Genomic DNA, 22661 nt, shown 5'->3' with positions numbered 1-22661 from the left:
ATGATTTATATTGAAGTGGCCTACTTCATTTTTAAAATCATTACCAATATTGATTTACTTGTTCCACTAATGAGATTATTACTTTTACTATGTTTTTTTTACATAAACACACAACATACCATAATGATTCCATAATATTGGATGCTAAAGTCTGAATATGTCATTTCTATATTACAATTTCTTTTTAGTTACTTATTTTCAACATATACTGCTCTACCGGTATGTCTGAAATAAGCTAATATCTGTCAGTATAATTTTTTCTAATCATAATTTTATAATCCATCTTCTATATTATAGATGCCCTATATTTGATTTGTATAGCTATTGATTAGGCCAGTGATTTTCAAACTGGGATCCGGGAACCAACAGGGCTCTTTGAGTTGGTTGTAGGGAGTCAACTTTCATCATATTTTTTGGAAGTTGGAACAACAAAGGAATAAATGGGTTGGCCGTTTTGATTCATTGTAATCAGTCATGACCCTAGTTTGATCAGGGATTGACTGTAACAATAAAAAAATTACTCAGAGGGGATTCTTTGAGAAAATCCTCTCAAATTTGGAGTCTAATGTGCATCTATTATGAGGCTAGTTTGAAACCCCTTATTTACTAACTAAATTGATCAACAGATGAGATGCTTCATGATTTGGGTGGCTTATCATTTCTGCCTCTGAATTTTCTGGTGGAAATCCAGTCTCTTATTCCATTTTTCTAAAGCATTTTCATTGAAAATCAGTCATTTTGCTTTTCAAATACATGGACATTGTTATAACAACCTGAAAATTCTTTATCTATATAAATTTGTTTCATTTTATTTTAGGAACAAATAAACGTGGCATCATGTAGTTAAAAAATAAAACAATAATAATCAATTGCACTGTGTGTATGTTAAATATACCATAAATAAACATGCAATTATGCAAAACAGGACCAATAAAAAAAATACTACAGTAGATAAAATCCTACCAGTGACTATTGATCAATCTCTGTATTTTGAAAATGATTAAAAGCGATGTTCGCTGTCATTAAGGCTTCAAAAAAATTAAATGATTATTTCCACCATTGATCAGTCTGTCAATCATTTTCTTAATTAATCAATTAGTTGTTGGTTCATAAAATATCGGAAAATAGTGACAATCATTGTTTCCCTAAGTCAAAGATCCTTAAATGTCTTGTTTTGTCCACAACCCAAAGATATTCAATTTACTGTCATTGAAAATGAAAGAAACCAGAAAATATTCCCACTTGAGAAGCTGGAATCAGACAATTTTCACTTTTTTTTCTTTAAAAGAAATCACTCAAACTGATTACTCAATTATCAACATAGTTGGCAATTAATTTAGTAATCAGTTCATCTAAACTAGGAAATTAAGCCATGCTTGTAATAAACTTTTAATTCCTAGGGTTAAGGACTTTTATATATTGACCTCATGAACAGAGCTGACTGATCTAAGAAGGTTCTGCTGAAGGCTGATTTAGAGTTCTCCATAGATGCATGATGGTTTAAACCATGTCACTGAGCACCTCAGGGGTCTGGTTATGTTTATTTTTGTCCTTGAAAATGTAATTAATATTTGATTTCTATTTTTCTTTTATTAGTATTTTTCATTAGTAGTAGTAATTGTAGTAATATTATGGTTGCCATTTGTGACCACTAGGAGGCGCTGCACTGCCACAAACTTTTGATTGCTGTGCAGCGGGGAGTCGGGATTTCTTGGGATGTTCTGCCAGAGTGAATTATAATTCCTGTCGCATTCCTATCAGTATCAAATACAGCAAAGACAGGTTCATAATTAATATTTTGTTTATTTTATGAGATGTGTGATGTTTGGTTCCTAGGCAACTACCACAGGAACCCAGTAACTATTGGAATGGAAGGGGGTGGGCAACCTTATCAATAGCACCTTTAAGCACTAAATTATCAAAGATTAGGATGGAGAGATATGGTGTGTAATATGCTTAATTTTAATCTATAAATATGTGGAAGTATGACGTCTATTTTGGGCATCATAACCTTTTCATACTGTTATATTTATGGCTGTGTATTTTTGCATTTGGGCTGTGAGTTCTTTTGACTCAAATAAAGAAGTGTCAGTACTGGTCAAAATATGCTCTGGCATACACAAATAAGTTGACTTCATCATGTATTACTGGAACCGTGCAAATCAAGAACATTCTGAGTTTTAAATATAGACAATACTTTTACATAATAACACTCTAAATGAAAAGCCATACAAGGGAACAAAGTAACACTTTGAAAAACACACCTCCATATTTATTTATGAGTTATACAAGATAAGATAGATCATACATTATATACAAAAACATTAAAATATCAAAAGAGATAATATTAATAATACAAATGGGTTTTTTTCGTATAAAAACCTGCATCTCATTATAAAATGGGCCAGCTTCTTCAGACTGGCTCTAAGCCTCAAGTCAGCCATTAGGTGTTTCTCGTGAAAGGTGATATTTTTAAATTGGGGTGTGAGGTTATTTTGAAAGAGCTGCATGTGCCAAGCATGTATAGGTTACCTATGTAAACTAATGCCTCTGCGCCTGTAAAAGTATGCAGTATGTGCAAGGACTTTTGTGTGCATACAAGTAAGAGAGTGTGCGTGTGTTGAAGATTTGTTACTGTCAGTGTCCAGATTAAATGCATAATTGTCATTTACCAGGAACAAATCATAACAAGTCTCAAACAAATGTTTGAGGGTACACAACATGTTCCTCTCAGTTTTTCTTCTCTGCAGTCATGACAATTTATAAAAGCACATTATTTATCAGTCACACAGATTTCAATTTCCCTTCATTTCCATTAAATACACTCAAAGGAGTGTACACTGTAATGCTAACAGGCTGCACAAGCAATGGAGCAAGTCTTAAATTTCCACAATTTGACTGTGACAAACACACAAATCCTTTGCATTATCAAGGCAATGCTGAAGATGCAGCAACATTTCTCGGTCCAGCAGTAAAAACATGAAAGTCCCAGTGTTGAATACTGGCAGTATCTGTGTTTGTGCGCCCCGTACATTACTGGAGTCTCATACAGTTATGTGGTATGCATTCAGCCTGTTCCTCCAGCTCAGGACAGGGGGTGCCAGCATTGGCCGGCCGTAAGAGGATGTACCGTGTGCGGTGGCGGACACCACCTCTGGAGCAGGGACCCAGACACAAACCCCAGGATGACCAGAGAGACACTTCACAGTCCAGTGGTGTCGCTGAAACAAGGGGGAAAAATACAGCTCATATGTGAGTAAAGAAAGAAAGGCAAAGAACAAAAGGGCTGTTTCTATTAGTATGTGCTTGTAGATTCTGTAAGTCATGTAGATCTGTAGTAGGTAGTTCAGATTTTTTGAACTGTCACTGTATCCATAATCAGTATATTACCTAGAGTAGATGGCCACATGACTTAGTCAGCACTAAAGGTGTCTATACACTGACTATTGAAAAGTAAATCATACAACCTCACTTCAAATCATTTAAAGTATTCCTGTAAGTGGGACTGTAGGACCAAAGTTCTTGAACTGACGTCATATTATAACTTTAATACATATCACTGGGGTTCCCCAGCAAAGTTGTTTGGCCTGGGGGCAAGTATCTTTTGATGGGGGCTCAGTGCCTGCATGGGCTAGTGACTGAATGCAGCAATAAATTAGGGCCCTACTGTTTCTGCAATAATATAATCATGGGCAGAATTGCAGAACTGAGAATTTAAAAAAATCATTTCACAGATTTCATATGGTCCTAGATTAAGTTTGTGCTTAGGCCTGGTGGGGGGGTCAATGTAAGCCCGGTGGGCTTGCAACACGCTGGGGGAAACCCTGAATCATTGTAGTAGTATTATTAATTTTGACTCTTCCCGGTAAAATGTTTGGACACTACTGATCCTTTGCTCTTACCTGAGAAACGCTGGGGGCTGATAGAGTTTGGCAGAATATGATTGGACATCGAAACCTGGCGATCAGGTGATCTGGTCTGTCGAGTGATCTTTATGCTGGCAATAGGTGGAAGCTCCTCTAGGCGTGGATAGTAGAAGGAGTTGGCTGGATGGTTTGGCATCTGAGATGTGATCTGAAAACAGCAAAGAACAGTCGGGCATAACTCATCAGGAGAGCCAGCAGATTGTCAACGAAAGTTCAAATGCACAATAACCCACTTTAAAACACATGCTGGGAACGGAGAGATGGTCTATTATGTAAGAGAGGCCCATTTTTACTCAAATCATTTCAGGTCAGGCATGAGAACCGCCAAGCAATCATTTAAGTGGAGACAGCTAAGAATGATGCCCCATACCTAGGCTGCTAACCTATTTTAAGAAGAAGACGAGGGCCATCCACCTTGCTTTGTCCTCAGGATGAATGCACAAATGACTAAATGAGTTCAAGTATTAAACATGTGGCTTTTGTATTTGTGAGCATTGCAAGTGCTCACCTTTGTGATGTTTTCCGGCGGGTTGGTGGGGAAGTTAGGAGAGGAGAAAGTGAATCCACTGTCTGTCCCTGCATCATAAGGCTGGAGGTCAATGGTCATTTCCTGCTTCCACTGGCTGCCCTCGCAAAGGTTTAGGCTGTCCACACCGACAAACCAGTCGGGGCTGGGGATCATCTTCACCATCAGGGACAGCTGTCGATCAGAGAGAGAGAATGCAGTTGGTTCAAAGTTTACTATCCAAAGGGGACAATAAAATTTATAGTCAAGGCGGAGCAATTAGTATAAATACACAGATTATGTACTCATATATTATAGACCAAAATTACTTGGTAAGATCAATTATTCATTTAGTCAAATCAATAGTTTGTAAATCACAAGCATGACTAATATAAATTGAGAAACAAGGACGTTAAGTGCTTTAGAATTAAGAGGATGGATGTCTTAGTAGTCATGCTGGTGGGTAAGTGCATCACTTCTGTCAAGATTGAAATATCTCAACAATTACTGGACGGATTGTCATGAAATTTGCTACATACAATCATGTCCTTTTCAAGATGAATTCTAATAACTCTGGTGATCCCTTAGCTTTTTGTCCAGCACTATCATCAGGTCAACAATTAATTTTGTCCAATACTTTGGGTTAGTACCTGCAAAACTTATAACAGCCCTTTCAGACAATGCAACAATGGGATGACTACACTCTAAAATCCAATATTTCCAATGGCTTACACCGTGCAACAACACTTTCTACTGTGTCAAGCAAAGCACACGGGCAATGCGCTGCTCGGCAAGTTTGTGTCCAATGTTCAATGCACACTATGACGAATACCCGTGTGGCCAATTCAAACAAGGCAGTGAGCCAGGCACAACAGGTAAAATGTTGGAAAACCTAATATTTTCTGTGTTTGAATTCCCTGACTTATACAACACAAGTTCATACTTGTATTGAGACCTCAGGAGGAAATCTTTTATCTGGGAAACACGGTTCCAATCAAGTAAGCAGGTCAGGTATGTCTTCATAGGTAGGTCTAGCTTGTAGATAAGCAATATGTGTAGTCAGTATAATACACATAGCTTAGGTTTGTTATATGATTTATGGTTTCTGACAACAATAAAATGATGTTGCCCGCTATACGTTTTGAAAACTGTCCTTTTATGCTCCCACATCCCCAAACACCTAGTCAGATGTTTCCTGAACCACAGCTCAAATTGCACTGGACCCAGAGAGTTAAAGTAGTACTAATCCAAGCACAGCTGTGTTGTTGTTTTCTGGCTCACTGCAGCACTCTGGGTGAATACAAAGCTGACAAACAGCTCTTTGTGGGAGATTAGAAAAAAAATCAGTCAGTCTTAAGTTAAAGATCTTATAAATGTTTCAAGCAAAACATTCTCAAGGATCTACAACCAGGTTCAACTGGTCTTGATTCATCCTTTCTTGAATTACCATGAATCTTGAATCTTAATTGCAAGCCACATTGTGTGACATGTATCTAATAAACTTGGGTACAACATCAAGTTCAATGTATGTAGACTACATGATGATCACACCTACTGAGTTGAGGGCTATGATGCAAGTCAATCTGCGCAGCTATAGAGGTAACCAAGGAAGCTAAGCCAGAATTGAGCTATTGCAATGGTGGTATTTATTTGTATGGAAAAATTCCAAACAAGAAGAGGAGGAGGATGTGGCGAGGAAAAAGAGGCCAATGTGGGATGGCGATTTTTTAAAGAGAGCCTGAGGTAATGTTAAGTATTTTTGTAGTATGCTAAGTATGCTAAAATATACATAGATGTACATTTGTGCATTGTAATATCTACCGATGTGATCTGTCTCTGTCCACCAACACACACTACATTCCAATTGGTAGGTCATAGCAGCAGTCACATTGTGAAATGATTAAGCTAAATTTATGACACTGTCAGACTTTTGTCCTAGGCTTTCTTTGTTTGCACGACAGTTAGAACTGTCGCCTTTAAAGCTCTTTCATTGTGCAATGTGGAACCACTTTTTTTGGAGCCATGACCAGAGATATCGCCACATTTCTTTCTTTTATGTTGATCACCTTTCCTCTGGGACACAGTGTATACCCTGCTTAAAGTAAATTTGATAATCTCACCACCATAACAATATGTTATACTGACCCTTATGTGTTGGTGTTGATGTGTAGAAGAAATTAAGTTAAAGGAATTGTAGATACACCACACACACACAGCTGATGTCAGGATCTATAAACTTTGCAACTTATAAAGGGACTGGGGACTACATGTGTGCACCCACTCAGTTTCCTGTGCAGGGTTAGACTGTGTCTCCTGTGTGATGGATGTTTCCTCAGAGCTGGTGACCTCATTCAGGAAGTGGCCTGGGGGTCAGCACACGCTGAGGTGGCAGACGCCCAGAAAACAGCGCATTTTAATACGCCTCCTCACTTGTGGTCCAATACTTGAGGACCTGTGCTGAGCTTCTGAGGCTCAGCGTATAGGGTGGGTGGGCTTGGAGAGCATTTGGATGGCTAGGAAAGAGAGTCCTGGAGAAGGCTAGAGCATTTCTGTACTGGAACAGACATCAAACCAGTGCACCAGGCAGGACAGACCGCTTGGGAAAGGAGGCAGGTAGTGTCAGCATGACACATGGGGTCTGTTTTCTTGCCTGTGACGCACGGCAAGAAACAGAGAAACCAAATCAGAAGCAGCTCTGTTGCTTTTCAGAATCCTTCGCTGATCCCCTCCTTCCTTCCTCATTTACTTTGTTCCCTCCTCTGCTAACATCCCTCCCTCCTCTTGTCCTTTTCAGCCTCCTGTCAAACAGTGGTTTTTCCAAGAAGCCCCGTCCTGTTATATCCATCGGGCCACTCAGCAAGGATGTCTACTCAGGGGTATCCCTCGTCACTGGCCTGATCAGTCTGTGGTGGTTTGCAATATACAGGCCAAGAAGCTTCTCCAGAGTGCAGACAGTTACTCAAAGCTCCCATGATTCCTCTCACTTTTTCTCCATCATAGAAAATCTTCCGCAGATCCCTGGAGAGAACAAATTGTCCTACAAAGCATGCAACTCTGTCCATTCGCACAATCACCTTAATGCGCAGTCGCTGTTGCCCCATTTTCTGTGGTGCCGCTGATCTTAGAAAATACAGAATCATCAAGGATAATGCCAGTTGGATACTGAACGGTGCTTATTTAGATTTATCTGTTTCGAATTACACTTTTAACAGCAAGAGCAGGAGGCTTATGAATATGAAGATAGGAATCATATGTGTTTGGGATTTTTGGGGCATTGCGTATGATTGTTTTGGTTTGTGGGGAAGAGAAAAAGGATGGGATTTATAAGGGCGAGGGAGAGAATCAGCCAGAAAAGCAGAATAACAGATTAAGCTGTCAACAGATTCATGTCATTCAGTCTGTCGTTGTCACATTCAGCACAAACACACAATGGTCATACCCCGATCTAAAAACAGACGGACCCTTTAAAAAGCCACCACAGACATCATGCACCTAGACGACAAGCTGTTAAGCTGCTGACCATGACAAGTACTTACCAAAGATGCCCTCCGACAGGGTTGTTTATGATTTTTAAGGGCCCATGCATTCAGGCAGTGGAATAACCAATAAATAAATGTAGGTCACCAGACTTTCAGGCGGGCACACACCTATTTCTAATAACTCCAATAAATGTCCACCCTTCCTCTTCACCTCTCTCTGTCTCATTCATCATCTACATATGCTTTATATATAAAGGAATACTTTATTTCTAGTGTGAATATTATGACACATTTTTCCACCATGCCATACCCCATTCCTACCTCAAATCCTTTGCCTTTGTTTAAGCCCTTGGCCCAAATTTAGCCCAAGCCTCAAAGAAAAAAGACCATGACCCTTTGCTTCCATACTCAGTCACCCTGTAGTCCAGCGATGAGCAAAGTTGTGCCCTAGGATACTGAGCCTGTAGCCCATTTATCAACTACATTATCAAATATGTTGTGAAATGGGGCTTCAGGAGTCTGTCTTAGCGAAATCAAATGAGATATTTTTTTTTGTTCTAGTGCCAAATAGGGATGGATCCAAAGGGATAGTAACACAAAGAGGGAATTATGAACTAAAAATATCCTGGGAAAATATACACTTGATTTGGCTAAGTCAGACTGCTGAAGCTATGTATTAGTTTCGGCTGAACATCAGAACGCAGGTTTGCGTGCAAGAAAGGGATCACTTCAAGGTCGGCTTTTACCCTTAATCGGGCTCTCGTCATTTCTCTAAAAAGTCTAACATCCAAAAATCAGAATTTTATGTTTAAAATGACTTAGATACAATTTTACAGGTTGATTTATTTGATTTATTAATTATCATTATACAACAGATGGTTGTAGTTCTTTCATGCTCCATGAAAAATACAACATATACACAGATAATTAATTGAATTCAGAATGGAATATGATACAATATAAATCAAAATAAAGCATATATGCAATATTTACAGTTATTTACATATATACAGCCAGGAAATTTAATTTTTAAATTTAAATTAGGTTGAATATTAACAGCAGCAACAAGATGGTGATGATAATATGGTAGACATCTTCACATTACAGGTTCAACATCTGGGAAACATTGTCCATCAACTTTGACCATGGTTGAGCATGAAGCCTCGTCACAGTGTCCTCCTCCCCTCGTCCAGCTGGAGTCTTGCGTGTTCTGTCCTGTCAACTCAGAATTGGTCCACCCATCAAGTGCAACACATTGATCCTGCACTATGGCACATCTCTATGTGTGGCCACAACAGTCTCTGGTTTCCCTTTGTTTGCCCAGCCTGATTCCCATTTCATCCATTTGATTTTCCTGACCGGGCATCATCCAGGAGCAGCCTTAAGTCCCAGCTGTTGCATGGCTCTTAACGACTCTTTTCTCTCCTCCTGGGATGGACTCCGCAGCGGTGCATCCAACTGGTCTGACTGTATGTTGGAAAAATGCCAACAGCATAGGTTGATGGTCTCAGAGTCTGCTGTTCTTTAATCCAAAACCCCTTGCTACAGTTTCCAGTGACCCCCCACGATCAAGCACTAAGGTGACAGTGGCAAGGAAAAACATCCTTTTAAGAGCCAGAGACCTCAAGCAGAACCAGAGTCTGTGTACGTTAAGTGTGGAGCTAATGCCAGCAGCTGGTAGGCTTAAACATAAAGATTTGAGGAAGGGGTAAACAGCCAGCCAGGGTCTGTGCTTAAGTAACTAAATCTGCCAACCAGCAGCTACAAAACTCACCAATTAACACATTTTATCTGTTACACTGTTTAATCTGTTCAAAAACCACGAGTTCCAGTTTTATGGGGGATATAGTTATGTCAGGAGATGACCAGAAGACTCCAGGAAGTGACTGTGACCAGTGAAGAAACAGTCCAGCACATAAAACCCCTGGAACATCTTATAACCACAGCACCACAGCAGCTGCTTCTGAAAACACTTTGTTTTTTGAGGGAAAGCTCTTGCAGGTCGGCGGTTGTCAAGGTGCTTACCAGACAATGGTGTGGAAGGGCCTTGAAAATGGTATTAATCATCTCATTTAACTCTTAGCAAGATGGTGAATCGACACGTTTCCCAAATTGCCAATCTATTCCTTTTACTAAACTTCATGCTGGGCCCCTCGTCCTGAGCTCACAGAGTTCAGTGGGACAGGCAGCAGACAGAGTGCAGACCGCGCAGGATGGATGTGGGCGTTTGTGGCTGCTGGGCTTCAGCGGTTGGGCTAAACATAGTCTGATTGGATAGTGGAAAGAAGTGGTGAAGTGTTTGGTCAGAGCGGATGGACGACGTTATGTGGAGGCCCGGGTCACCAGATGACTGAATAGATTTAGTCAAACAGACGGTTTGTGTGACTTACCGTGTCTGAGCATGTGTGTGCTTTTGTAAATGAGTATTGCTTCTACTTAAGTTTTATTTGTGCCTACCAGTGAGCTCCGGGGCTGCATGAGCAACTCCGTGGAGCTGTGCCCGATGCCGTTAGGGATGCCTGCCGTTCGGTACATGGCGCCGACCGAGCGTCTCCTCCTGGCCTCCTTGGCCGCCTTCATCAGTTCCACTGTCACCCCGAGTTCAGCGAAGTTCTGCACCCCTGCACTGGCTGGAGCACCCTGCTCCCACAGCCGAAAATGGCGATTGTGGCTGACCGCTAAAGGGAGCAAAGAAACACAAGAAAGAGGAGAAGACAGGAGTAAGATGCTTATTCACTGGAATGCATATCAATGTCAATGAAACACCACAGAGCCTCAGCCAGACGGTGAGGTCATTTCCACCATGGAGCCCGTATGTATTTCTATGACTGCCTCCTACTTCCTGCAATTAAACAGATAATTCTGAAGGAATTGCCCACATTCATGTCTTTGGTATTATTGCACAGTTATAGTTCCATCTTTTCTCCATCTATCACTGATAAAACCCACAGCACAGGCTGGAGCTGCCAGGAGACAGGTCAGGATCTCGGAGTCAGCAGCCAGATGGAGGACAAAAATCTCTTTTTTAACAATTTTGAAACCCTTTATTAATACGCTTTCATACTATCCAGGCCAACAGAACCATTTTATTCACATTCTCATACTTAGTTTTGGTTATCTATGAAATCTGTTAAGAATCACAAGACTGATTTAGGTTAAACTGTTTGTACTGCAGATTCTAGAGCTTCGCATTGAAACCCACAGAGCCTCTGGCCTGAGCCAGTGGTTTTAAGGGCAGAGTAAGGTTAGCCAGAAACACGCTGACAAATGCTCTGATGGTTCTGCCTTACCTCACTTTTCAGAGCTGTGCAAAGGCACACATACACAAGCGTGCATTTATACTTAAACACTCTTGACACATGCATTAACACACACACTCGACCGAGCCACACACACAACCTGCCCAGCACACTTCACACACTATCTTATTTCTTCCCAAACTGCCATTACTTGCACACCTAATTGCATTTCCATCCTAACAAATTTCCCACAAGCGTCAAGACCTTGAAACATGATAACACATTACGTTTAAGCCCCACCAAGACGTTAAAGCCCACATCCAATCGCTAGTGTTTTTTCTTTGGCCAAGACAAACTCCATTCCCTCTTCCTTCTGGCAGTGTCCTTGGTCCCTCACCCCCAGGTCTCTACAATAACACAAAACCATCACACCAAAACACCACGACAGGTTATGCTTTTCTTTGTGCTGTGACAAACTCCATTTCCAACATTCTTTTTGTCCTCTAATCCATTGAGGCCCTTGTGTTTTTCTTCTCTTTTGACAAAGCCCATTCCTTGCCCCCAGTCCTTTGCTCACCGGTGCCCAGAGACATTAAAAGCCATTATGGGTGTGTCAGAATCTCCGGTGCCTGTCTCTATATGGAGTAAGTAGGCCATCACCCTCTGGTAGGGCAGCAGTGCACCAGTGAGAGAGCTGGAAACCAGACAAAGCCACAGACAGTGATGCACAAGAGTCATCCAACACACACACACACACTTACGTGTATACACATGTGCAAACATCTGCCATCCATCCCATGCTCCTCAGCTCACGGAAAAAAGCAGGATAGAGATGCCTGAATTGCATCTTCTTCTGCTGGCTCTGAGGTAAGTGGTGTGACCCCACCACACCCCAACTATCATCACCCACATTCACCAGCCCCCGAAAACCTCTCCTCCAGTGTTTACCGCCAACACTGTGGTAAACCAGCGGAAATGTGGGAAGGAGCGTAGGATCGAGTTGAAGAAATAGAAAAATATTAAAGATATGGCTGGATACAAGTTATACAGAGAGAAAAACCCCATCTGGTAACATTTAGACTGTCTTTCTTATTGCTCTCTGTGTCTTGCTGCTTTGCTCATTAACATCTCTCATCCCTATGTGTGTGTCTGTGTGTATATGAGTATGCTGGCAGTGAGGCTGTAAACCTCTGATACATGACGGGAAGTCAAGTAAAACCTGTCTGACTCAGTGTCCCTTCATCTCATTGCGGTCACCATTTTCACTAAAGGAGGTGAACTAATAACTCTTGACTCCTTGCTGCTATTGCAAGTCTGAAATAATAGTTTAGGGCTCAGTCCCAGTGTCTGTCCTCATGGATTCACAGACTTTGAGCTACGTTCAAAGGCTGCATGGGCTCAGGGCCGTCCCATTGTCAAATCATCAAGGGCATGAGGGCTCTCTTGGAGACTTCTACAGCCCTTTTTGCACACTTTCTAGAATTCTGCATTCCTGCCGACTTTCCCAGAGGGAACTGACCCTTCTTATGTCCCGCCCCTTTTTGCTCTGTGCTCCAGTATCAGTTGAGCAAACTTGGTACCTCAACTTTCTCCTTTCCTGTTTCCTGTACTTAGATATGCTATGTGGCTGATAGGTGCTTAAATGGAAACCAAATTTTGAAGATGGCTAACAGATGTTGCTAGGGAACATAAATGCAACAAATATACAGTCACATCCCATGCACAATATGTAAAATCTGCTGCTGATAAGTATTATCAGCTCATATCCACATATATTATAATGAACTAGACTGTGAATTAAAAAATGGTACCTATTCAGTAGTCTTTCTGGGTTTACTTCCTGGTTAAAAAGTAACTGAATATGCACAGTAGTGTTTCCCCAAATTGCTTTTTTCAGCTCGAGAAGTTTTACAAATATAAAAACTGGGTCAAAAATTCAAAAAAGTCAGAAATAACCTTGTTTGCAATTCGAGATGTCCCATCAACAGTTCTACAGATGTCTCTTTTATAATGGTGGTCTATGGGGGAAAATGCTTTTTGGACTGGGGAGAATTTTTGGCTGCAATGCTGCAAAAATTGAGCAAGTTTTAAGAGCAAATTGATTTTTTTTTTTATTAGGCCACTTATTGTGGCCTGGATGACATTCAGATCAGGCAGTCCCTTAACTGCCTTGGACATGAAGAAAGTAAAAAATGTAAAATCAATCAAACAAAAAAATCCAAACCTGCAAGGTAACAAGATATATTGAACAGTGCTGTCAGATTTCTTTTTATACCATTATACACCAGCCTCTTGGACTCAAGCGCTGCCAGGTGACATCAACTAAGGCTGTGAGCGTTCAGGGCTTAAGGCTTTATGGGGGACTTTGAGACTGGGACAAAATTCAATGGATTATCATGCATTACAGATCAAATTTTCCATAAGAAATGCCTGATCTTCTAATAACCAGTTTCTTTGTCCCTTGCAGTCTTTCTCACCTATGAGTTTGGACCACTGTGCAGGGGGCCGGAACAGGGGATACTGCTTGGGGAAGGCCTGTGGGCTCCAGTGACCTGTAAAGACCAGGATGTAGGAAGCAGGACCCTTGGCTGTGCATGCTGTCCCGTTGAGTGGTCGCAGAGGCCCAGCAAAAGTGAGGCAAAGCTTTAGAAGCACAACGAGTAGCTGCTGCAGCCAACCACAGGTCAGGTGCTTTGATGACATCATCTGAAAGAGATGGAGAAATGAAAAATGGTGGTATAAGTATTCCTCACTCGTGGTAAAAATGTATCAGGTTTGCACATGGCTTTGTACCCTGCGCAAACACTAATAATGCTGCTCCTATTTTTGAGTTTTGTTGAATCCCATTAAACATGTGGCACATTTTAAAGGGACAGTTCAATACAAAATAATTTACCTGTAGTGCCATTTATCCATTATAGGTTGTTTGGTTGTGAGTAATAGAGTTTTGGAGATTTCAGCCATAGTCGTAGGAACAAAAAAGCACTCAGCTTGTGGTGCTCAAAGCGCCAAAAACATGCAAATCGTCATGGCTGCGCCCCCTTTTTGGGGGATAGAAAACATGAGATCCTATAAATATATATTTGACAAGCTTGTGAGTCAGTAAGATTTTTCTGAGCTGTTCCTAAATACATCAGTATATCACTACTGTTTCAGGTTGGTGAAATGTCCCAAGCACAATAAAACAATAAGGAAAATAAGGAAATACAGGCAGAGGACAGGTTAGGTTAAGTTCCTGTAAATAACAAAACCTTTTAAAGACACCTGTTTGACCAAAGCTAGACTGAGATTTAATCAGAGACCACAGTCTGACGCTGTGTTTCATTATGACTGACCTCCAGTGGCCTCAAACTCATGCGTCCTCACTCACTAATGCTAGCTAGCTATCATGATGTATGGCCATTTTAATTTTGGGGTGAACTGTCCCTTTAAAGTCCCTCAGAGGTACTTTGGCTCATAAAGTTTGTCCATCAGCAAGCAAATAAAAGGATCTTGACACGACCATTTAGGAAACCAAACCCAGGCAATTCTGGAAAATCAGTATGAAGGGGAAATTTCCACACCCTGCCCTCATATCACAACACATATGTTTTATCTAAGAACAAAGCTTAATGAACCCACTGACTCCAGAGCCCTCCATTAAAAAAATCCTCCCATCCCCCTGGGCTGGGCCGAGTGTGTGTTGGTCCACCGCCAATCTGTTGCTACACGGCAAAACGGTTAACATTCATCGCTGTCACGGTAATGTCTGCACAGAAGCGGGCCTAAAATAAAACAATATGGATGACATCTCAGAGGACAGATGCAAATCCTCTCTGCTCTGCTGTTCTACTGACCTCACCGACTGACCATCCACTGACCACCGGCTGCTGAGTCAGACTGTTAAGAGAGGGGAGGAGGGAACGTGCATGACAGTCACTCATAACACACGTCAGCCTGATATTTCATTGTGTTGGACTGAGGAGTTGAGCTTTTGCTCCCTGTCAGTGGGTGGATGTTTTACGATGCTCCAGGAGACGAATGTAAATCAGAGCCATGCTACATGTCTTCTCCGTGCACCAGCCCTCCCTTTCCTCACCTCTGAATACACATCCTTCCATCTCATCATCCTCTCCACCTTCTACACCCATATTATTCTCATCCCAGCTCTGCTCTCCAGCCCAGCTGTCTGTTTCTAATGCCGTCAGAATTAAAGTAACAGAGCAAACCGTTCTTTTGTAGTGCACTCCAGACTGGAGGCTGCATTCAAAATGTGAGCTTTAAAATGAACTAACAGCAGTTACAGTTGCAGCTAACTCACTTTAGTAGCAAGTAAAACAGTCATTCCATCAGGAAGCTCTATAAACAGCCTCCATACTGTATTTTCTGTCGATCTCAGAGGCTGTACCCATCCAGCTGACCAGCAGTGGTCACTGGGATGCTGCTGAGTTCAGTACAGTTGCCTGGTAATGGCAGCTAAAAGTTACAGTTAGCTACTATAGCAACAAGTAAGCCAAAGCCATCTTTCTATCAGGAAAGCTCTCTAATTAAATAATTAAAAAAAAGAATAATTAAATAATTAATAATGATGTTGAGCAGCTGGAGGATCAGAGGTGAAACCAGAGAAGTATTTTCTCCATAAAATACAATCCAGTTTCACCCAAATCAGTGCATAAAGTTATAAAGTTGTGTTATTTTACAGTTACACTCCAGTCTGCTCCGGTGAACTGACGTATTCTATTTCCATGCTTCACTGTGTCATAAGCAAGAAAGCGTTTTATAGTGACAAATTTAGTAACCGTCAGCAGTTTTTAATCATATAGAATATCAACAAAACAACCTTTTTGTAATTGCTGGGCCAGATACTGGCATATAGGTGGCATGTAGTGCAATATATATGTGATAAAAGCAATAAAACATTGATTATGACTTCATGGGAACTTTAAAGATGCCACAAGCGATTCTGGGGAAAGACAGTTTATTGGTGAGTCTTGTTCCCTGGTCATCAAATACCAACGCTTTGTGTTGGTGACTTGAGCCACAAACTCAAACTGAACTAATGAGACTCAACTATGAGCTATATCTTTCTCCAGAGTTGCTCACTGCACCATTAAAGCACCAGTATGTAGGATTTAGCAGGATCTAGTAGCGAGCTTGCAGATTGAAAAGCACCTCCCCAAACATAGTGGCGCAACAGGGCAGAATCCATGGAAGAGAGATGCACACAGTCTGTAAATATAAATGGCTCATTATAAGGTAACAAAAAACACAATGTTTCTTATTTTCTAGTGATTATACAGAACATACATATGAACATTATATTCTGACAATAAATCCCCATTAATCTTACACACTGGACTGAATAAAACAGTGATGTTATTTCACCTATTTTCTGTTAAACTAGCAGATGTTTTAACTTCAAGGTGACAGTTTATGACTTGATGATTTTTTTTCTCTTTCTGTGTTACACAAAGGAAGAATGATGTTGTGTGGCGTTTCTATGGGTTACCATACTATAACTAAACCTCCAAGCAGCTGCAGAATGCAGACAGTTAAATTTGGGCAAGTCGACCAGTGCACAACCACACACACATACACACACACACACACACTCACACACCAAAGCACATAACACTCATGTCTTGTTGCACATTGTCCCTGAAGTCTATTTCCAGAGGTCAGATAGGATTACTCTGCCAATATAGCTGCAAAACTCCAACTCTGACACTTTTCTGACCGCAGCCTTATATGTCACTGAGTGTTTTATCAATTCCCCATCTCCATTAAATGTACATTAACCACTGCACAGTTTAACAGCCAGCCATAAAAATACCTCGAGTATGGAGACACACAGAGCCCAGCTTTGATCTCACTGCTCAGTCATCTGATCATCTCACTGCTTCTCCGCAGGAGGCCGATAAAGCACCAGGTTGAGCTGTTAAACCACGCAACCAGTTCCAAAAAGTAACTTTCTTTTGAGAAAATGCTGTTATAATAATACTGCTTTCAGACTAAGCAGTTTTTGATGCTGCTGTGATTGAGCTCTGTGTGTTGGGGTTAATGGAGGTGCACCACTCGGAGCTGGAGGTTTTTCACATCCGTATGTGATCTTAACTGCTACCTGTCTGCTCCTGTCTGGCACTGTTTAGTACAGAAAATGAGGTCAGTCCTGTCACAGGCTGTTGCAAAGATGGATCTGTTTTTCTGTCTCTCTTACGCAAACGCATACACAAACACGCATTCCAGACAAGGGAGATCAACCCCTGTGAGCACCAACTGGTTTTTCAACATTGATATCTTGTTGAAAAATGGTTGATATTTGGTCTGAACGTCTAAGACCTCTTTATACACCTCTTTTCACAGCTAAAATGCAGCTACAGCTTCAACGTGTCACAAATTACAAATTTGTTCAGTGGTAGGTTGAAATATAGACGATATTGATTAGCGTGAAGGCATTTCTCCAAAGTCATACTTGACTAGTACATGAAATCTGGTCTACACGAAGATGTTATTTTGACACACTTAATGTTTCATATAAAATGTCACATCATCTCCTGTATGGACACTGTAATAGGAGAAGTTCATGATGTAAAATGAAGAAATTGCGCTTCTTGCTGTAGCCTAGAGTGCATAAGTACATACTTGTATTGGTGACAGTTTAGACTGCTCCAAAGCAGGGCTGCACCATATGGTAAAAGAATAAAAAAACAAAAACATATTGTGATTATTTTGACAGATTTTTTCACTTTCACTGATAAAAACAATTGTTTGTCTTGTTAGGGTGTGTACCAAATGTCTTGAGAACAATATCTGTAGGCCAGGGCATCTCTGCAGCACTACTGAACATCATTGTAATTCTGTTTTGTCACACCTTTTTCCTTTGTCAAAAAACTGCAGCTAGCCATGTTGCGTTTTTGATATTTTGATTAAATGTGTAACCCTACTCTGAAGTTATATGCACCAGGATGTAGTATGAAGATCGACAAAGACACTTTAACAGGACAGGATAATCTGGGTTACACACAACACTGTAGTCCAGCTAAGATTTGAGTCGAACCTGTGGCATACATCTTCTTCTGGCTTTCAACTGAGAACTTTGGATGTAGTTTTTTAGGTCCAAAAGTGACGATAAGCTATTATTTAGGCATTAGGTCAGTGGTTTCCACATGATGTGCCGAAGCACACTGGTGCACTGTGGGATCCATACATTATTACTGCATTATACAATTATACTAATAAGATGTGACAATATTTAATACATTTAATTTACTATATTAGTACTTTGCATGCACTCATTTCTCAGTACATTTCCCAGGCAAATTCTATGGTCTAAAAAAATCCTTTAAAAAACACACCAAACCTTCCATTTACACTGTTTGAGCAGTTGTCTGGAAACTCTGTCTTTGATAAGCTAATAATCCACTGGTTAGGTTTGCTATAGAGCATAAATGCATTATAATGAACTAGATACAGCACGCAAAGATGGCGCCCATTCAGTCCAATGAGAGCTGCTCACTTAGACTGTAAGTCAATAAAGATTTCCAGCTTCCCACTAAGCCCATAGACTTTACCTTGTGATGATGTCACAGATTTTTAAATTGCTTTTCTTGGCTCTAAGAAAGTTTTACAAATAGATCAAATATTCATCATAGAAACATAACTGACCTTGTTAGCACTTTTAGGTGTCCTGTCAAGAGTTTAGAGGTGTCTTTTTTTATACCATGGTTTATGGAGAAAATGCTTTTTGGGCTGAAGGGGACTATTTTTTGCTGTAATACTGCAAGTGTCCACTGGGAACAATTAGTGGTAAGGCTGAGTGGCAATTCCCTATCCAGGTTTATATCATATTTATGTCATAGAGGCTATTTTGCATGAATATAAATGCAAGTGTGCCATGAGATTTTGGCTTGCCCTTTGAAAACCACCATTAGAGAGGATGAAAAATATCACTGTTGTAAATCCCTGTGACATATAGTCTAAATGAAAATCATCATCTTCAAATAATCAGTGGAAAAAACTTTCACTTCTGAGCCTGTTCTGAACATCTTTGATGACTTGACCATAGTCCTTTTTGAAACGTCTTTTTAATGCAAAAATGTTCACTGGGACATTTTAAACTGGAAATTCACAGCGAATGTTTAGGTGCACACACTGAACATGACCTCTTTCTCCAAAATTAATTCTTTCTTATATACTATAAGGACAGTGTGTTAGTGGTTGTCATGTGACCTCTGTTACTATAACAACCATTAATTAGATAACCCAGTTCTACACTGGTTCAGTAGAACCAACCTTCAACGTTCCCTCTGAACTTGTCACACTGACATTATAACACACTAAAGAGACATTTCTTGAATTCCCGCACTGACACACTGAACTTTATCTGTCAACACACTCACAGAGCTGCAACCAGCTGATGTCTGCTGCTGCTCCTGAACACACACACACAGTAACAATAATAGACTGGATGGTATTTATTGATGCAGACAGGGGCACACACTTATTTTCAGTTGACATAAACTTTACACTTTCACACACATACGCGCTCACACTGCAGACTCTGCTCTCATCAGTCAACATACAGACGCACACAGCAGATTTTCTGTCAGGCACAAGACACAATAAAACGAGGGGATGTGGCACGGAGCCAAATGTGCCGCCCCATGGGCACCTTCACTGTGTAATTACGGCAGACTCATGCAGAGATAATACACACATCCAGCTCAGCTCATATACACAGGCACGCAGGTATGCACGCACAAGCACAGATTTGTGCACACAGTGGGAGGCACGTTCATTTTTAACAAGGGGATGGCGGGGAGGTAATTTGCTGTTCTCCTGAAGATTTTGTGGTGGATTCAGGAGTTTGTGCCGACAGAAAAAGGATGCAACACTCTGTCTTGACTTTTACACACCCCTGTAATATGTGCACATATCTGCACTGACAATTTCACCTTTACACACACGCAGAGACCCAGACAGATAAACGCACTTGGCCAGGCATGCATCACAACAGGAGGTCAGAAATTTGACTGTTTCTCATGCAGGCGGAGGGAAAATCATGACGGTGTAGGTAGCTGCTGAGATAGAGAGGAGCACATGCGGGTTCTGATTTGCCTGAAGTTCTTAACTTTAAGCAACATTTTCAGCAGAGAGACCAGTGAGGATGATACATGTGTATACCTGTAAATTGTAGGTGAAGCAACCACCAATGTAAATATGATGATATGTGCAAAAATCAGTATAGATGCTGTGTGAATTCAATAGATTTGCGTTCAGTGATACCATAAGCAACCTGTTCATTATTTACAGGGCTGTGTAGAACCTGGTGGTGTGATACATACAGTTAAATATGTTGCAGTATTTTGCGATACTCCACCATATGTAAATCTGAGTTTAAAAAAAGTTTCAAGCAATCAGCACAGTGAAGAATAATACTGCAGTCTACAGTCAGGTGTTTCAACACAACACAACATGAACCACAGCCACGAATCTCCGTTTTTTAGAAGCAGGACAGAATCACAAAACATAATACTGAGATACTCAAGATATTTTCTTACACCCCTAATTAAAAATGGTGCCATTCCAACAAAACACATATTATTCTTGCATGAGAACAGACATGGTGTAAAGTGGCAGAAAGTACCTTTTTTAAGGAACAATTTTCTGTATTGATTCTACACTGATTCATTATAACGTTTTACACTGATAATTCTAATTACTATTTACTTTGCAGAATAATAAAAACGTACATTTCTAAAACATGGTGTATTGTTATAGATTAAATTGCTCAAAAGTATACAAGAAGTTAAACTGGATCCTCCCTGAACTGCAGCATTAAACATTAAAATGCTGCTTACACATTAATGCATCAGTCTTATAGGGACAGTTCAGCCTAAAATCAAAAAAATCACCTGGCCTGTAGTGTTTTTTTTAAATCAATTTAGATTGGTTTGGTGTGAGATGCAGAGTGTTGGAAATATCAACAATTGTAACCTAGTACTGTGCGCAGCTTCATGTAGGAACTATTTTTTTCTCTGGTCGAGAGAAAATAGTTAATGCGTGAAACTGCTCACAACAAGGTCTGTGGATTATCTTGAGTAACCAGGTCATGATTTGTGAAGAGAGATACTGGTTCTGAGTTTTTCAAATGTACTTTTTGGTGACTGAGCACCAGAAGCCGAGTGCTATCTAGTTCCAAGAGAAAGCAGACACATCTATGGCAAACAAAAGTGTAGCACACTTTCTTTTAGTCAAGCAGAAGTACAGATATTTGACTAGAAAAAGAATGATTCAACTTCTTTATTCAATTAAAAGTGAAACGCTTAGGCTCTGAAATGTAGTCACCGCATAAAAGTAAAAAGTGAAGGACATTTCTACCTGCTGTTTCTGCACAAAACTAACTGAACCTCACCTTTTCTCCATGATTGAGTGTCTTGTCTGTTTTGTCTTGTTACATCTGTCATGCGTGATATGCACTGATGGATACACCAAAGTATCATATTTTCTGTTTTTTATATTGATTATTTGGGTTGAAATCGGTCTTGATGTTGGGAAGGCGGCACACAATAAAAATAATCAACAATTACCCTCAAATGCATTAAAACTAAAGTAACAAGCTCATTTTGAAAATGTTAGGAGTAGAAAGTACAGATATTTGTGTTAAAATGTGGGGAGTAAAAGTAAAAAGTTATCAGAAAAATCAACATTCTAGTAAAGTACAGATACCTGAAAAATCTAACAAAGTACTGGAATTTTGTTTGCCATCTCTGAAGGCAGATATCTGCAAAACTCAGCAACACACACCAAAGCAACTTAGAAGAATAAATATCACTTTTGATAAGAGGAAAAAATATGTATTTTTGATTTTGGGGTGAACTGTCCCTTTAATAATCCCATGACATAATACACATAGTATAAGACAGTGGAAGTTGCCACTCTCCACAATTAATAATATTGACCTTTGATATTATATTTGCCGGCAATAATTCAACAACACAATTTAATAACAACGTACTTTTACTCAAGCAATATTTTGAACAGTTCATCCTTCACTGCATGCGTTGACTCATAAAGAAAACTACATTTCCCAAGGTAAAGACACAAGCCTACGTATGGCTGCAGCGGAGAATGAATGGAGTCCTCCTACCTGTGTTGGATCAGTCAGTCAGTGACAGAGAGAAACTGCAGTGGGATCACACAGTTCACAGAGGATACAGCTCCACTCTTCTCTGTCTGTCTTTCTCTCCACTGTATCCCGCTGTCTGCTGCAGCCTTATCAGCCTTTATCCCTCTGTCTTTATCTCTCTCTCTCTCCAAATTTCTCTCCTCCTCCTCCTCCCTTCCCTCTCTCATTGCATCTCCTCATATTACCCTCCTCTCTCTCTTACTTTCTCTTGCTGCCTCTCGCTCTCTCCTCCCCCTCCTCCTCTTTTCTCCCCCTACCTCTCCTTGTATGGAAACACAGTTAAACAGCCTCACTCGCTCCTCTCCTCCACTGTCCCTCTCCTCTCTCCCTCTATCTTTCAGTGGC

The 22661-nt window shown here is 40.5% G+C and overlaps 1 protein-coding gene across 1 annotated transcript; it reads right to left on the bottom strand.

Moving 5' to 3' along the window:
• Positions 1 to 2765: 2765 nt before the first annotated feature.
• Positions 2766 to 22460, bottom strand: spon2a (spondin 2a, extracellular matrix protein). The gene is made up of 6 exons (XM_084718414.1): positions 22278 to 22460; positions 13627 to 13855; positions 10368 to 10588; positions 4435 to 4626; positions 3903 to 4074; positions 2766 to 3221 (listed from the first exon to the last, which is right to left on the bottom strand). Exons 2-6 carry the CDS (start codon positions 13853 to 13855, stop codon positions 3034 to 3036), a joined length of 1002 nt encoding a protein of 333 aa, XP_084574540.1. The 5' UTR covers positions 22278 to 22460; the 3' UTR covers positions 2766 to 3033.
• Positions 22461 to 22661: the final 201 nt, after the last annotated feature.

Source organism: Lutjanus erythropterus, chromosome 5 (assembly GCF_056507025.1).
Source record: "Lutjanus erythropterus isolate fLutEry1 chromosome 5, fLutEry1.hap2, whole genome shotgun sequence".
Lineage (NCBI taxonomy): Eukaryota > Metazoa > Chordata > Actinopteri > Lutjaniformes > Lutjanidae > Lutjanus > Lutjanus erythropterus.
The sequence above is the reverse complement of the archived record's forward strand: the minus strand, read 5'-3'. Positions and strand labels throughout refer to the sequence as shown.